The sequence below is a fragment of the Gobio gobio genome, assembly GCF_949357685.1.
Source record: "Gobio gobio genome assembly, chromosome: 2".
In the NCBI taxonomy this organism is placed as follows: Eukaryota; Metazoa; Chordata; class Actinopteri; order Cypriniformes; family Gobionidae; genus Gobio; species Gobio gobio.
In genome coordinates this window covers 58,140,225-58,157,845 of record NC_137098.1, presented here as the reverse complement: position 1 = coordinate 58,157,845, position 17,621 = coordinate 58,140,225, and the positions used below count along the sequence as shown (strand labels likewise).

Sequence of the window (17,621 nt, the reverse complement as noted above, 5' to 3'; positions counted from 1 at the left end):
TTCTCTGGTAAATCAGTCGCACTTCGGCGCAGTCTTTGCAAACAGACTTTTATGATATGGGCTTTACAGTAATGCGACAACATGTAAGTAACACCGTGTCTACACCGGACGTGACCGTTGTCGCTTGTGCCGCGTCACGCTTTATTAGGTGTCACCAGTATTTTGAATCAATTTTAGATTTTTTATTATTATCTATTTCTTTTTATTTGTATGTACAAAGTTAATTTGACTGCTATACAGGAGCTAACTTATTGTGTTTGCAAGTCCACAGCTTGTCCAAAAAGTTACAGAATGACTTACCAACGACTACAAAGCTAAGTCATCTTCTAGCTTTTACATCTTCATAAGTATGCAATTATGTAGTTATCCTGAAACCTGTATTTGTTGCCTCACCTATACATGGTCCCCTGATTTCCCAGTTTTGTAGATGTTCTAGTCTGAGACAAATGTCCTCTCTATCTCTCTCTTTATTTAGCAGGTTCAGAATCGGCTCTTTGGTCTTTGATGGTTTGTGAATAAGGTTCAATTCTCTGTCATTATTTCTCAGACTTTGTACACTGTAGAGGGCACATCTCTCACCCATGGCCCCTTAGCTTGGCTGATCTTGGTGGACAACGTGCCAAGAATTTCCTGGCACTTGTTGGAAGCAGACATTTTGGCTCTTAGGTTGACAGCCACATTGTGGTCATGTCAGGCAACTGTCCTGATTGGAAGATGTCGTCCAATCACTTTTGACCATCGTGTTCCGTTTGACCGTACTGTTGAGTGGTCTTGGCTGGGCCGTTTGTTTCATTGATTCAAGTTGTTTGAGAGGTACATGACCCTCACTCCATCAGACAAAAGGCTTTTCACTACAGACAGGATTCCACTACTGACTTAGTTACACAAGTCATTGCACACTTATGTATGACATACTATTTGGGCACTGTTTTGTTTGCTTTTCTCCATTCTCTCTCTCTTTCTCTCATTCATTATAGAGTGAGTATAAATGTGAAATTTTACAATAGCTAATCATGTCCTGTTGAGAGTCTCTAATTGAAGTAAATTAAGTGTTGTCCTGTGATTTTAACAAACGTTTTATTCGAAAATCAATACAAGACAGAGGCACAGACTGCGCTTAAGTAGCTAAAGTAAGTTAATTAATTAATTAATTAAATTACATGTGAAGCTCAAGAATGGTAACCCATAGTCGGAATTTGTCCACTGCAAGTTAGTGGACACACATTAGGAGTAGTGAGTAGTGAACACACACACACACACACACACACACACACACACACACACTTTGGTGGGCAGCCATTTTTGCTTGTTCAAGGGCACCTCAGTCATTTCCAGCCAGTATTGAGAATCGAACCAGCAAACTAACTAATATTATAAAATAATTGCTTGTTTTATGCATATTCACTAGATTTTATAGATAAGGAAATCTGTAATTGAAGTTCTTGCAACGTGACAGTCTCTTTCTCCTCCTCCATTATTTTCTTTAGTTAATTCAATGTGGACTATATATTGTACACTTGCTTAACTTTATTCAAACATTGTTTTGTATAATTTCAGTCCTAGCTATATTTATGTTATAGCTTCCAGCGATATTTAACTTAATGCTTGTAAAAGTCGGCATGAAACAGAGGTTGCAATAGTGTTCTCTTCCCTAATGTGACGTATATCCGAGGGAAATGTCGAGTGAAGTGGCTTCTCGAACAAGAAAAAATGTAGGGACTTGGTTTTGTCCATAGGGAATTGATTTGATTGTTGGATCGTTGTCTTCTGCTAGAGAGTGGTGCAGGGATGATGTCAAACCCCGGAAGACTAATTCGCTACTTGTTCCCTTGAGATTCTCCTTTTAATTTCTAATAATAAAGTTTTTCATTTTATGAGTAAAATAAGATCTATGGTAAACATAACTTGATGATACCTGGATGTTTTGTTCTACAATGTAAACGGTGCACACACCCTGAACATTTTCATCTAGTTACTTATCAGAACGTACGTTTTAAAAAAATAACTTATTCAAAATGCAAATTTTTCGATGTGTGTGTGTAATTTACTTTATAGAGCAAAACGTTCAAGTATCGTCAAGTTATGTTTACCACAGACCTTATTTTTCTCATAAATTGAAAAAACCCATTATAAAATCGGATAGGAAAATCTTGAGGGAACCACTGGCGAATTAGTCTTGGTTTTTGATTTATAATTAATACTGTAATATTCCAATAAAAATAATAATTGTTAGTTTCGATTTCATGGGGATTCTAAAAATATTATGATTAAAGTTTCTCACAAGTTTCTAAAAATTTCATTGACACACTTTCTCTAATTAAAAATCTAACCAACAGTGACAACATAGGTATTCAGTATTTGTATACTGAATTGTGCATAATGCATAAAAAATCCTAAATGAATTGTAAATGATTGTCTTTCTTGCTTTTTTTTTTACCACCATTTATCCATTCAAAGCTATCTTTGCAGTACAGAATTCATTTTGTGTTTTAACACAACAAAATCAAATCTTGAAACTTAAACTTACCTTAGTTCTTACCTTGGACACTATTTTATTTTATTTTTTGCTGTGATGCAGGCACTGATATTTTGTGTGCAGTAAATGCATATCTGGATCATACAATGTTTCACATGTTTTACAAAATTCTTATTTAGCTTCAGAATTTCTTGTTATGGAGTTGTAAACACTGTAGGTAAAAAATGAAGTATAATATGATACATTACTGTAAATAAGTGTCGTGCATGGCAGGCTTCTCCTTGTTTCTGTTGTAAATTAAGGTGCACTTATTAAAATGCTGTAAGATATTCATTCATGCATTATTTAACATTTTAAGTTTGCAAAAGTTTTCCCTACGGTGGTTTAATAAAATATGAATTGCAAAAGCCAGATGTGGATTTGTTCACATGAATTGTACATATCCTGACTGTCTCAGAAACAATGCAATGTTGTTTTAAATTCAAATGTTTTATGTTCATCTTTTTTTTCACTTCTCTAGTCTAAGGTTCGGAATGTCCTGCGGCTGGGTCTTCATTCTCTGGGATCTGTGCTGTGGGGGGATGATGTGTGCCTTAAGGATAACCCCACCCACTGCCACGCCCTCACCACCTTTCTCTATGCCCTCCGAGCCCTGTTACGCACTTCACTCTCGGTCGCTATGGTGACCGTACCCTCCCACCTCATACAGGTATGATTAATCAAATAGTTTCTTGGCTTGTTTGTTTATGTACTATATCCTCTGCTCATGTTTCTACTTAAGATTGATGGTTGAAAAGGCCATTAAGTGGTAATATTAAACATATTTCTGAACTTTAGGGTTACGGTTATTATATATACACTCCTGGGCAAAAAAAACAAAACAAAAATGGGCCAAGCCCAAAATGGCTAAACACTTTTAGTATTTTAGTGTTTAGTGTTTACAAGCTCTTAATTGTTGTAACCACAAATTATTGGTCAGGAAATTTGCCACATTTAAGCAAATGCACTACTTAGAAAGCCATTGCGGTCTCAGAGAACATCACAGACTGAATGAAAATGGTAAGTGAAGTGGAGTAATGATTCGCAATGAAACACGACTAGCATGGTGAGAAATATAATAATAAATCAAAAACTTGGAGGAACAAGTATATTGTGCTCATCTCAAACAAAACCGTTTTCTATGTGGAAATATGTGGTCTGTTTTGTTTTGTTTGAGATAAGCTATTACTTTACTAAGTGTTATATTTATAGCCCCCCTTGAATGATAATTATTCCAGCACACATCTCTACAACCTGTTCAAATCAAAAGATCTGTCCTTCCCTTCAGGTTTAAGAGTGCTGCCCGTTGGTTAGTAACTCGAAGGGGAATCCGTGTCCAGCTCAGTTGAGTCTGGATGCTCTTAGAGCTCGATGGGTTTTTAATATTCAGATTCAGATAATATGTATAAAGAAAATTTTACTCTGAGACTTGTTTAGAGAGATATACGAATTGCCACATTCTAGGCTTCGTTTTTAATAACAGAGTTTCAGAATAAAATAATCTAAATACAGCAAGAAGTCTTCACCACGAGATTCGTTTTGGATATCATTTGGTACACCTAAGATTTTAGAATTTGGCCTAAGGATTAATCGTGAGAGCACACCTTAACTGTTGGATCAGATGATCCGACATAAACAATCAGATTCTCAATGTTTGACCTGCAAAAATGTACCATAGATTTATTTAAAGGGGAACATAAACTATATTGAGGCACCTGAATATTAAACCGGTTGTGGTTGGGCTAAAATGACCAGTATGCAACGCCCTAGGAACACTCTCAACAGTCTGGCTGCTTTGGAAACAGAATGTGACAAAAGAAGTATGTCCGAATTAACAGTACTCATAAAAGAGTACCCGGATGACCTACTACTCCCAGCGAGAGTCTGAAGGGTGCATACGATGGACACTTTACTATCCCATGAGGCCACTGGGGAGAGGATTTGTGAATGGAGGTGAAGTGACGTAACTGACACTGGTAAATCACATGATAATGACAACATTGTGAATGTAGCACGTCCGGATTACATTCATACTATATAGAACAAACATTTTAGCGGTTGTGAAGTAATTACTTACTCAAAATAAGTACCTACTCAAGAGAGTATGTGATTTCGGATGCAGCCTCTATCTTAGCGGAAACCCTTGGCAGGCAAGCACCACTCAAATTTTCCTTAGAAAATGTATATACTTTATATTTTTGCTGTCTTTTTATACTTTTGAATTTAAGGTACCATCAATACTTGTGAGAGTAATTACACAGGACACATGCAAGATGAACATTTCCGTCATCAACTTCCAGAACTAACCCTGCAAAACTGTCTTTTTTAGAAAAAAAATTTTGTTTTTGAACTTGACTGTCAGTCACATGGACCAGCATTGAGGTCACCATAAGTTTGTCAACCCTGGCACACCATAACCGCCCCATGAGCCGGAGTCAAAGAGTCGACCCCCCTCCGTTGTGTGAATGAGGTTCCGCTTGGCTGGGGTTCAGGGGGCCTGTGTGTGTATCTGTTTGAGTACATGTATGTTTGGCCTTCAGAGGAGCTTCTTTATTGGCGCGTGAAGCCACATTTCTTTGTCTGAGGCCCTCAACTTTGCATTCAGCCAGCCAATGGTCAGTCTCGAGTCTTTCTGGGCGCTTCTCTCTTTCAGCGTCTTTCGGTTCCTGAGAGGCCCTTTTCTTTGTGCCTCCATTAGCCAACGAGAGTCAGGCCACAGCCGCTGTGCTCTAAGAGCGCTTCAAAAGACAAGATCTCGCTGTTCTTTGTCCGTTTGGAGACAAAGTGCTAAAACCCCTCTCAGGGAGGCTGGGGGGCACACAGCGGTTTTCTGCGGTGGAGGTGATGGTGTAAACGCTGATTGGTTTAAAAGTGGTTTTGTGGAACGGATGTGATTGTAAACATGTAGACCTTTCAGTAAGGACAGTATTTTGAGGTTGAAGAGGTCTTAGCTAGTCACAAACAGACTTTGTCTAATAAATACATTCGGTCACACTTAAGTTTTGAGTCCAGTTCTCACTATTAACTATGACCTTTGCCTCAGTAAACTCCTATTTACTGCTTATTAATAGTTAGTAAGGTAATTGTTAAGTTTAGGTATTGGGTAGGAATAGAATAAGAGATGCAGAATAAGGCATACATATGTGCTACAAACAGTCAATATCCTAGTAATATGCATGCTAAAAAGCAACTAGTTAATAGTGAGAATCGGACCCTAAAGTAAAGCATAAATTCAAATTCTTTCTATTTATTAAATAATCCTGCAAAAATTATTACAAAAATATTAAGCAGCACAACAGTTTTCAACATTGATAAGAAATGTTTCTCGATCAGCAAATCATCATATTGGAATTATTTCTGAGTAATGATGCTGAAAATTCAGCTTTGCATTACATGAATACCTTATATTTTGAAGTGTATTCAAATAGAAAAGTTATTTTACATTTTTAATAATATTTTTCACAATATTACTGTTTATACTTCTCTTGGTGGTCATAAGATACCTTTTTTAGATAAGGTAAGATTTTACTAAAAATCTTAGCCACCTCAAACTTTTGAATATTTGTTCCTTTGTTTTCTTTTCTTTTTTCATTGTTTAAAATTATTATTATTAATTATTAATAATATTACAATGGCTTTTAAACTTTAAAAAATACAGTTCAATATTATATTCAGTTATTTTGGACTCTCAAAAAGCTTTTGTATTAATACATCTGCTCCTATGTGGAGCTCGAATGCATTTTTTTAAATGTCCAGTAACATTATTAGTGTACGTATGAGGAAAATCAAATGTTTAATCTAAACGTGGGGTCAACTCGTAGAGCTGTTGTGTTAATCCTCCATTATTTGCATTAGCACCTCATCTAAAATCCATCTGATGTGACTTGTAATGAAAAGTCCTGTCATGTATTTTTAATGTCGACGGGAAAGGGCCGGGCATTGAAAGCCTCCTCTGACGAGATTAAAGCCACAGCCCATCTGAATCTTTAATCAATCTTTGCTCAAATAGCCATAGTCCACTGGCACACACACCTACAGATACTGCCTCTGTTGGGTCAGGACTCTGGAGACCCAGTCTATCAGTCTAAAGAATGACTGCTTTGGAGACAGAAAGAGGGAGTTTAAGGAAGAGCTAGTCCGCTATCATGACTAGAGTTTGGTTTGTGTTGATGTGAATTGTAGAGCAGGTCAATCTTTTGGTTACCAATTAGTAGGCCTGCATGGAATCTGTTCAGTTGGCGGAAAGCAACACTCCTTATTCACAATTGTACAAATCTAGTGTGATTTTTTTATTCTCCTAATTTGATTTTAAGAGATCAACCAATAAGAGTAAAATATTCACACATATAGACCTTATGTGCCAGAGAAACAAGCATGCAGGCATCTTTAGAATTTTGTGTTTGAACTCCCGTTCTGTTCCGTTTGGCATCGCTATCGAAGGCTAATTAGCTGGTGAGGTGGATTTACTTATTGTAGAGTTAACACAAGTCATCATGAGTTTTCAATTCACGGTTCATTCATAAATCTGTAAGATCTTACTTTCATGCTGTGGAAATACAAACCGTAAGACAGAACACAAGGAACCCAGTGCTTAAAAGGGGCGGGCCACATAATGTCTATATTTAACACCGTTAAAATCTATTAATTGCACAGATTTCCCCACCAAAATAAGCAGATTCCAAGTGTGTTAGCAACTGGGCCTTCTAATTGTGTGTCAATAAAATGCTTTTTTAAGAAGAAAAAAAACGTTAAGATTTAAAATCTATTATTTAAATCTATTTAAAATTCACTAGGCTATGTATATTAGCTGTCTCTTAATGGACGGTGTGCTTATATATTTAAATTACAATGTTGAACAAAATACCTAAATCAATTTTTTTTTTAAAGGGTTTAATTCATTAAAACCCGTCTCCGATGTGATGACTCGAATATTCTCGATCTCCTCGAGATCCTTAGAATATTCCGATCCAATATGACTTCTGACTTGTAATGTTTGCCTGAATCATAATCATACACTGTTTGTTTGTTGGCCAGAGGAGAACTGGCACCCCGACTGAGCCTGGTTTCTCCCAAGGTTTTATTCTCCATTATGTCTCATGATGGAGTTTTGGTTCCTTGCCACTTTGGCTTGCTCAGTTGGGCACACTAAATATTCAACTATATTACTGATCAGCTCATTTCAATTATCATAAAGTCATAATTAAGAGATACAATTTTGAAAATATGATTTTAAATGTCCTCATTATTAGATAAAAAGTCACAAATATGATTTTAAAAGTCATAATAGTGAGATAAAAAGTCAAAAATACGACATGCTAAGTCATAATTATAAGATAAAATGTTGGAAATATGATTTTAAAAGTCCTCATTATTAGATAAAAAGTCAAAAATACGACATGCAGTCATTGTGAGAGGAACTGTTGAAATTAGGACTTTAAAAAAATTCTGAAATTAAAAATTTTGGATTTAAAGTCTTGTCAAAAGTCAAAATTATGACTTCAAAATCTTAATCCTAATTATGAGATGAAAAGTTATGACCAAAACTAAGACATTTAAGAGATGAAATCATGCTTGTTATTTTTTATTAAATGCGTTTTTAATTTTTTGATTCAAACTTATAATAATAATATTTACATTATTGTTTTCATTTTGTGCAATATATATATATATATTTTTTACATGCGTTTTTACATTTTGAAATCAGTTTTTACAGCAGAAATTAATCAATCAAAAACTTTAACCTTTCATCTATAACAAAATCCATTTCCTATCATCACTGTAAAGCTGCTTTGAAGCTATTTGTGTTGTGAAAAGCGCTATAGAAATAAAGGTGACTTGACGACTTGTTTTCTGCCATGTCCATATAAAACATCTTTATTTTAGGTGCTTCAAGAAGTTTAACCAGTTCAGCTACACAATGTTTCCTAATGACATTATGAATTATATTAAAACAAGAGACCGTTTTAATATATAATTAATAATATAATAAATATAATTCACCCCTACCTTTCGTTAACCCATCTGAATCCTAGCATTTAATATTTGCATTTTGCTTTTTTGCTGTATTGTTAACTTGAATTGGTGTGATAGTGTTGAGTTGGAAGCGACTGTCACTAACACAGTTGCTTGGGTTACATTTTTTTTTATGCTAGATTTGGGAAAAGGGTCGAGGCTGCGTACGCAAACACACATGCTCTCAAAGTCTGCTGTAGATGAGAGGAAGGAATGAAAAGAAAAAGAGCAAAGAAAGAAGGACACAGATGCATGAAAACTGCATTAGGCCACGTCAGCTGCTACAGAGAGGGAGCGTATGAAATATTCAGGAGTGGCGTAGAGATTAATTTTTCACTACAGCCTTTCTTTGGAGTGCTCCCGCCTTTCTGAATGGCCTCTGTATTTGATTTTGGCCAGGAGGAGGCGCTCTCAGCAGATTTGCTGCTCATATTTGATCGGTGTTTGTGCTTTTTTGGCTCTATAACACTTTAAACTGGCTTATTTTCTCTTCTGTATTGGCCTTTACAACTCTTGATTTGTGTTTGTTCAGTCTTACCCAAAAGCAGGATCTTCATAACAGTAAGCTCAAGGTCAGAGTTTTTCATAACCTTTTCCATGCCCCTTATGTGTTTATTAACTATTCTGGCCCTTTCTCTCTCTTTAACATGTTTTACCGCATTTTAATCTGTTTTGCAATTGTTTCCCATTAAAATGCATTATGAGCTAGTCCGTTTCATAGTGTAAATGTAAACTTTGTGAAATGTAAAAGTGTAATTCTTGCGTTACACAAAACCTTGTTGAGCTGAAAGGCATTTTGACACCATTTAACAGCAGATATCTTTGGAATGAAAGCATTAACGGGTGAGACATCTTTGCTCTGACGCGGACGGGATCTTTGGATCGTTCTCTGAGTTGATGTGGCTTTATGCTTACGTTCATCCAGATTTGTGCCGTATGGCGACACTGCATGAGTTGTGCGATCCGAGTAAGAGAGACAGACAGATTTGGAGAGCATGTGTTTGAGGGAATCAGAGCACTCAATGTGTTTGAGCACCAAACGTATGTTCTGCTCTGATTTGATGGATTTAATGTTACACGACGTTACCAAAGGCAGCGGTTCACAGAGGTTGCTTTATATAGTACAGCTGATATCCTTACCGAAGATAACCTAATAATGCTGGTTTGAATGCCATGATAAATGCAAGTGCTTATATGTTAAAACATCATTTTGATGCATTGAATGGTGTATTGAACTGTACAATCGTTCAAAATTGGTAGGGTGTTCTGGGAGGTCGCCAGGCTGTTGCTATGCCATTCCTAAGGCGTTCTGGATGGTTTTTTGGTGATTACTTTCCGCAAGTCTCTGATATTCTGGCCCAATTCTGGCCTGTTTATCACCATGTGTGAAAAGAAATACTTTTCTGTTGTGGAAAAGTAATTGTCCACCTTTACTTAACAAATGGCACAGGTGTGGGATGTTACACTAAGGTCCAGGTTTTGTTTAAAGGGTACATAACACACAGTTTCTGCCAATCTCATGTTAATCTTGAGTACCTATACAGTAGTATTGCATCCTTCATATCTCTGAAGAGTCTTTATTTTTATTATATTTATAAAAGACAGATACGCTGTACCGATTCTTTCTCAAGACAGTCGAACTCGTGGAGGCAGGCAGTGGGCAGGGCTAAAGAGTCACGAGCACACATACACACACACACACACACACACACACAATACATCATGGGATTATCCCTGGATAACTTTCGATTCACTATACGTTCATGTTGTTTACATTATATGCACTTGCGCGCCGATTGCCAACAAAACACAGACATTTGATGCAGTTTCACTCACCGCCTGCACTTTCGACTCATGACTGGGAACAAACACACACACTTGCAGAACTCCGTTGCTGCTCCGGAAAAAAAAACTGCATCCACTGTTTCCTTAACGCTGGGTTATTTGGGAAGCTGAACAAGGTTATCTCACAACCCAAAACACACTTCTTTAGTGACATTGTTGATTTCGTGGTCTAAAAACAAAATGACAGCGCTGCCGACGGCTCCCGTAACCCGAACGAAGCTCGTTGATGGAAATGCTTTTGCTCTCCTAGATGATGTGCGCTCACGTGTATTCGGGAGAAGTGCCTATACAAGGAATTTCGCCCTTTATGACCTCATGCAGGGCCATACTCAAAAAAAACTTTCCGAAACTTGTTTGAATCCTGAAGGAGTGTATTTGGCACAGAAATACTCGATCATACGTTTAAACTCGTTTTTGAAAATTTGGCCACGTTTAGCATGAGAATGCTGCTTTAACAGTGTAAATAAGTCAGAATGCATGAAATAGCACTAGACCACCCCTTTAAATCTGTTAGTATGATCAATATAGTGATCAAGCATGCTTAGCAAGAACTGCTTATTATCGGTAATTAACTAAAAATGCTGTTGCCATAAGCACATACACTACCATTCAAAAGTTTGCTCACCAAGGCTGCATTTATTTGCATTTGTTTAAAAACATATGAAATATTATTACTATTTAAAATAACAGTTTTCTTTCTGAATATACTTTCAAACACGATTCATTCTTGTGATGGTAAATCTGAATTTTCAGCATCACACACGCCAGTCTTCAGTGTCACTTGATCCTTCAGAAATCATTCTAATATGCTGATTTGCTGCTCAAGAAACATTTCTTATTATTAATATTATTATCGATGTTGAAAACCGTTGTACTGTTTTATATTTTTGTGGAAAACATGATACTTTTTTTTAGGATTCTTTGTTTAATTGAATGTTTAAATTATATAATGAAATAGCAATATTTTGTAACATTATGTTATGTAATTTTTAATAAATTTAATCCTTGCTGAATAACAGCATTAATTTCTTGCAGAATAATAATTTTTTTTGTAGTATATTTGAAAGAAAATTATCATCAATGATATTTCAAATGTGAACAATCCTGTGCTAATGCCAAAGATTTCAGTCATCACAAATGTACCGGTGACTGAGGTGTTTTTTGATCTGTAAGCTCAGGCTTTGTTGTAAGATCATGAATTCCGCCTCCGGAATACCCTGCTCTGTTTTTTCCGAGAGATAATGATGACCTAATTCAGTTCTCAGAGTAAAAGGAGTGAAACCCCTGTTAGGACGGGTTTAATTAGCAAGAGATGCTCTCAGCTTTGCTCTAGATGTTTCTAAATGTGCTTGTACACTTTTAATTGGACTCTTCTCATGTATTTCTCATGTATTTCCTGTTTTATCTATTCCCACTATCTCTTGCACTCTCAGAACAGAGCCGTAATGGGGCGAATAATCAAACTGAGTGACACAGCCATCGCTCTGGAATCATTCAGAGGCTCGGAGAAGGAGACCAACCCACTTTACAAAGACTATCACGGTGAGAAGAAGCATACAGTTCAAATACACTGACAGAAATTCCCCAAAGCCTTGGCTTGTAACTCATTCTGCACCGATTGATATCTAATTTAAGCAATGAGATTTTATGGCGGATGATAAAACTTTAAAATAAATGTTTAAAAATCAACATATCTAGAGACCAGAATGCCACAAGGACTAGGGTTATTATCGTTAGTTAAAACTAAAACTTATTTTAGTTAATTGTTACATGGGGGGGGGGGGGTAAATTATTTTATTTCAGCAAGTATTTCACCAAAACAACATTTCTCAATTTTGTTTAGTTGAAGTACTAAAATAACTCAAATTAAATCAATTAAAATGTATAAATGCTATATAGACATATAAACAAGACGAAAACACAAAAAACTAAAATTACTTTAAAATTAAAGTGAAAACATAAATTATAAAAATAAAACATAATTCAAATAATAATAAAAACAATAATAGTATATCAATGACATGAGGGTGGCTCAGAATCAGTGTTATTGTGAACTAAAACTATTTAAAAAAAAGTTTGTTTAACTGAAATAAAGATATTATAAAGTATCAAATAATAAAGAAATATACGATAGGTAACGCTTTACAATAAGGTCTCATTTGTTAACATCAGTTAATGTATTAACTAACATAAACTAACAACGAGCAATACATCTGGTACAGTATTTATTCATCTTTGTTAATATTAGTTTGTAAAAATGCAGCTGTTCATTTTTTGTTCATGTTAGTTCACAGTGCATTAACTAATGTTAACAAATGCAACATTTGATTTTAATAATGTATTAGTAAATGTTGAAATTAACATTAACTAAGATTAATAACCGCAGTGGAAGTATTGTTTATTGTTAGTTCACGTCAACTAATGTTAACTAATTAAACCTTATTGTGAAGCTTATTGTAAAAAATTGTTGCCGAAATTAAAATTAGATGAAAAACTTAGATTTAATATTCCCCTGGCAGCTAAATAAAATAAGCTGAAGTATTAAAATGACTAAAACTATAATAAAGCTAAATGGAAATAAAAACGAATTCAAAACATGAATAAATACTATAGTAGTATATAAATAATAGTTAAATAGCATAGAAGACCTCAGCAACCACATAGCAACACCCTGGCAACCATCCACACCAGAATCATGTCGGACACCCCTCGCATTTCTTCGAAAAATCTATTTTAAAAAGATGTTTCATTGGTCCCTCGTCTTATTCATGCCTTTTGCATCATCCTATCTTTCTGACTCTCACAAACACACACACACACACACACACGCTCAGTAAAGTGCATTAGTAGAAAGGGGCAGGCAGGGTGGACCTCTCTCTAGCTGTCAGCTCGTGTTAGTGTGGCCGTGTTCAATCAGACGTGCTCCTTGGCAGACAGGCCAGGGGGAGATTCAGCTGCCACGGCAAACGTGTACACACACACACACACACACACACACAGGGAGAGAGCCCCCACCGCCCCATCACAAGCACCCAGCACAGCCCTCAGGGGCCGCAGAGTTGCAGAATCAATATTTTCATACTGGCTAAAACCTCTCTGTGGCCACACTGCAGATGAGGAAGATCTTTTGGGCTCACGCTCTTTCCGTTCTGTCCTTTATCCTCTCATTGTGCAATCTTTATATTCTCCCTGGTTTTCATCGTACACTCTCTTGCCATCTCTTCATGTTGCATGCTTTATCTTTTCATCTCTTTTGTGTCCGTCTTTCTGTAAAGGTCAGTTTGTTTACAGTTCCCTCTCCTTGTTTCCGCCCCCTGCCCTGTTTCTTTCTTGCATTCATTTGCTCCATGTGTACGGAATGGCCAAAGGGGGTGTGGTTTACAAACACTAATGACTAATGACCTCAGATGATTTATTTATTTATTTATTTACTTATTTTATTACTTATGTTAATAGTTTATTTATTATGGTGTTTATCAGATTTATGAACAAATTACACTCTACGCTATCATTTCTTGAGTACTTTTATTTATTGTTACATTTGTTTTAATATTTATGTTTTTATAATGTTATTTATTTGTTAATGTCAGTAATTTCTTGAAGATGCTTATCAGATGTTAAACAGATTGAATGCTAATTATTTCAATTTAATGAGTTTAATCTGAGATCTTTAGTTTTATTTATTTATTTATAACGTATGTTATTAATATCTTTGTTAATAAGCCTATCAGATATGTATGATCAAATTAGACTGTTTTCAGTTTCATGAGTTAGTATTTTTATTTATTGTTACATTATTTTGATATTTATTATTTTATTTTGCAGTGTTCTTTTTATTTATTCGTTAATTTATTTTATTTATTTATGATGGTTATCAGATGTTTATGAACAAAAATTAACACTAATGATTTCAATAAACAAGTTAGTTATTTTATTTTCATAAATAAATAAACAGATACATTTAAATGCTTGTTTTTAGTTTTAAAGGTCAAGTCATAGTCACATTTTGTCAGTGTTATTAATTTTATAATATTATTTGTAATATTTTTTTCAAACTGTCAGTTCAGTCACTTATCAAAATTGTATTAATTTTTGTTTTTCGTTATTTGACAAGATAATACATGGATTCTGTGATACCACACATATGTCAATGTGTATATGTTGGGTGGTAATTGTAATTGTTAGAGCATTTTTTTTCAGCAATACAGATCAGTTCATGAATTAGTTCTTTCTGAGATGTTTATGTGTAATTTTTGATCAATTACATGATGCTCTAATGATATTAGTGTTGTTTCAATTGTTGTGAAAAAACTATTTTTTAAGAAAAAAATATAATGCATTGCTTTGGTTTCACAAACATCTCAGCAATACGTGTATCCTTCCTTTTCCGTCTTTTTAAAATGTGTTCGAACAGTTATTGTTAGCTTTTGCTATTGATTTTTTTTTAACCTCATTTCATGAATAATGCTTTGCCATAAGGTCTTAGTGAATGTGAAGATGTACATGAGGCCACTCTTTCTTTTCTGTGGTGCTTCCACTGCACAAAGCATGTTGGGAGTTCTGTCACAGCGAATCAACTCGAGCGGAATCAACCTAGCGCACGGGTCCCTTTACAAGCGGGGCCTTTACACACACACACACACACACGCTCTTTCCATCCTCTCATCCTGGTCTTCAGTGCTTCTTTTAATGTCATATTTCTACTGGCTTATAACTGAGTGAAAAAAAAAAGATGGAGGGAGGAATTAAAGAGGACGAAAAAGCTTTCTCTCTTCCCAACATGCCCCTGTGCCGACTGACCTTGTTTTACCCCCATCCTCCACTCACCTCTCTTGCTTTCTCTCCCTCACACCAACCCATTTCTCTCCTCCCTCCGCTGCCTTCCTTCTCTCATATGTTTTGGTTTCTGCCCATTGGTGCAGCTAATAAAATAATGGTTGATACAATGCTATAGTGGCCAGTGTGAAAGATGATAGCTACATGTGCCCACAGTAAAACTCAGCAGACAATGACTAAGAGCCTGTTTACATACATAAAACAAAACCTGGGAAAAATATTTCCTTCAGACCATGTTTATTAGCTTCTGAAATATAGTCAAAAGCATCATGCCCATTGAAATGTCCTGCCAAATGGATTTTGAATGCAGTTTCAATCAAAAAATAATTTTGAATTAAACCCATTTACACGAGTTGCACATTCTGCAATTGTTTGCCATCGTTTACTCACCAAGTTGTTGCTCAAAACTCTTAAAATTATTTGTTTAGTTTATTAGTAAGATGAATGCTAATTAAAACCGTGACCAGCACTAATCACACCTTCATCCCCGTAAGCATAACCGTTCAGAAGTTTGGGCTCAGGAAGATTTTATTTAGCAAGGATGCATTAATTTGATCAAAAGTGACAGAAGACATTTTTTACTTTAACAAAATATTTCTATTTCAAATAAATGGCTGTTATTTTAGCTTCATATTAATCAAGGAATCACGGAAAAAGTATAACGGTTTCCACAAAAATATTAAGCAGAATAATTAATGGTGTGATTATGATTTCACTTTTTTAACTTGTTAGTGTGTAATGTTGCTGTTTGAGCATAAACAACATCTGCAAAGTTACGACGCTCAAAGTTCAAAGCAAAGGGAGATATTTTCTTTTAAAGAAATCGCTTTTTAACAGTCCCTCCATAAAAACGTGATTATGCGATCGCATAATTCAATGCATAATCAGCCAAAGTCTGCATATTTATGCGGGGGCCGCATTTTTTTCAGATTCGCCACGCTTTCGGCGCATAAATTGAAGATTTCCGCGCGCAAAATATGCGGCCTTGCATGATTTCATAATCCCTGCATTTTTTGTTGCAAAAAAGTCACATAATCTTAGCATAAAGTTGAAAAATGTTGCGTTTACTTCACACAAGAGCAGCCATTTCCCCCTATTGCCATGGGAATGTTATGAAGTGACGTAATTACGTGATGTGAACATCATCGTAAAGCAACTTTACAGTTGTAAGATTGCACTTTTTTTGTTACCAGTGGGTTGAATCATGTTTCAAAGTATATTAGTAGTATGTAAATTTACCTTACAGTAAGAGATTGTAAAATCTCAAAAATCAAGGATTTTTGCCCCGCAACAATCACAAGCAACATTTTTCTGGAAGGACTTTTTTAAGGACTATACGGCTGGTAGGAACTACAACGAGTTTCTTCCTGGGTTTGTGACATCACTAACCCTAAAATATACATAAACCCTGCCCCCGGGAACACGCAACGAAGGGGGTGAGGCCATGTTGAGAAGAGGAAGAGTTGTTGTAGTAGGGCACATTTGAGAGTCTGCTCAAGCTGTCAAATCCATCTTTTCACATTTAAGACTGATTTTTGCTCAGGCTCAAAAGTGACAATTTTAACATGCTATAAAATTATCTGTGGAGTATTTTGAGCTAAAACTTCACATACACACTCTGGGGAAATCAGAGACTTATTTTGACTTATCTTGTAAAACAAAACAAAAAAAGTATCTTATATTTTTGTTAATGAAACCATTTTATTTTATTTCAAAATTTCACATTTAATTCAATGTGCCACTTGCTGCTTCCTTTATAATTATTCAATTTGACTAGCAATTTCTGAGTGAAAATTGTTTCAAAGTTAATCCTCTAATTTTTTTTCCAGTGTTCTTAAGCATCAAATCAGCATATTAGAATGATTTCTGAAGGATCATGTGACACTGAAGACTGGAGTAATGATGCTGAAAATTCACTTTGTATCACAGCAATAAATGACATTTTAAAATATATTCAAATAGAAAACAGTTCTTTTAAGTGTTTTATAATATTTCACAATATTACAATTATTTACACATTTAAATTAATTTATTTAATTAATTACACAATAATGTTTTTTTTGTACTGTATTTTTGATCAAATAAATGCAACCTTTAACATCTTAAAACATTTGATAAAATTCCAAACTTTTAAAGGGTAGTCTATACTGAACAATTTCTCTTACAGTATGTATTTCTAGAATGTTTAATCAGTGATTTGATTTGCTGTTAATGTCTTCTGTGTTTGTTCAGGTCTCCTGCATGTTCGTCAGTTGCCCCATCTGAACTGTCTGTCATGTGAAGTACCCGACACGAAAGACTTGGCCTTCAAACTCAAGAGGAAGCAGTTCACAATTGAGGTGAGTTCACATAATGATGTCACAGGACACCAGATACATTTACATTCGTCTTCGTCCTCTTATAGGTTTCTTTT

General features: G+C 35.3%; 1 protein-coding gene across 2 annotated transcripts in view; it reads left to right on the top strand.

The window, feature by feature from the left end:
- elp4 (elongator acetyltransferase complex subunit 4) overlaps positions 1-17,621 on the top strand; it is a gene marked incomplete at its 5' end in the record, with an annotated part of 131,341 nt that overhangs the window by 41,064 nt on the left and 72,656 nt on the right. For both annotated transcript variants that reach the window (XM_079802401.1, XM_079802400.1), the window contains 3 exons: positions 2,997-3,185; positions 11,806-11,914; positions 17,441-17,547. In XM_079802401.1, coding sequence (XP_079658527.1) covers positions 2,997-3,185; positions 11,806-11,914; positions 17,441-17,547 — 405 coding nt within the window. The remainder of the gene's footprint in view (positions 1-2,996; positions 3,186-11,805; positions 11,915-17,440; positions 17,548-17,621) is intronic.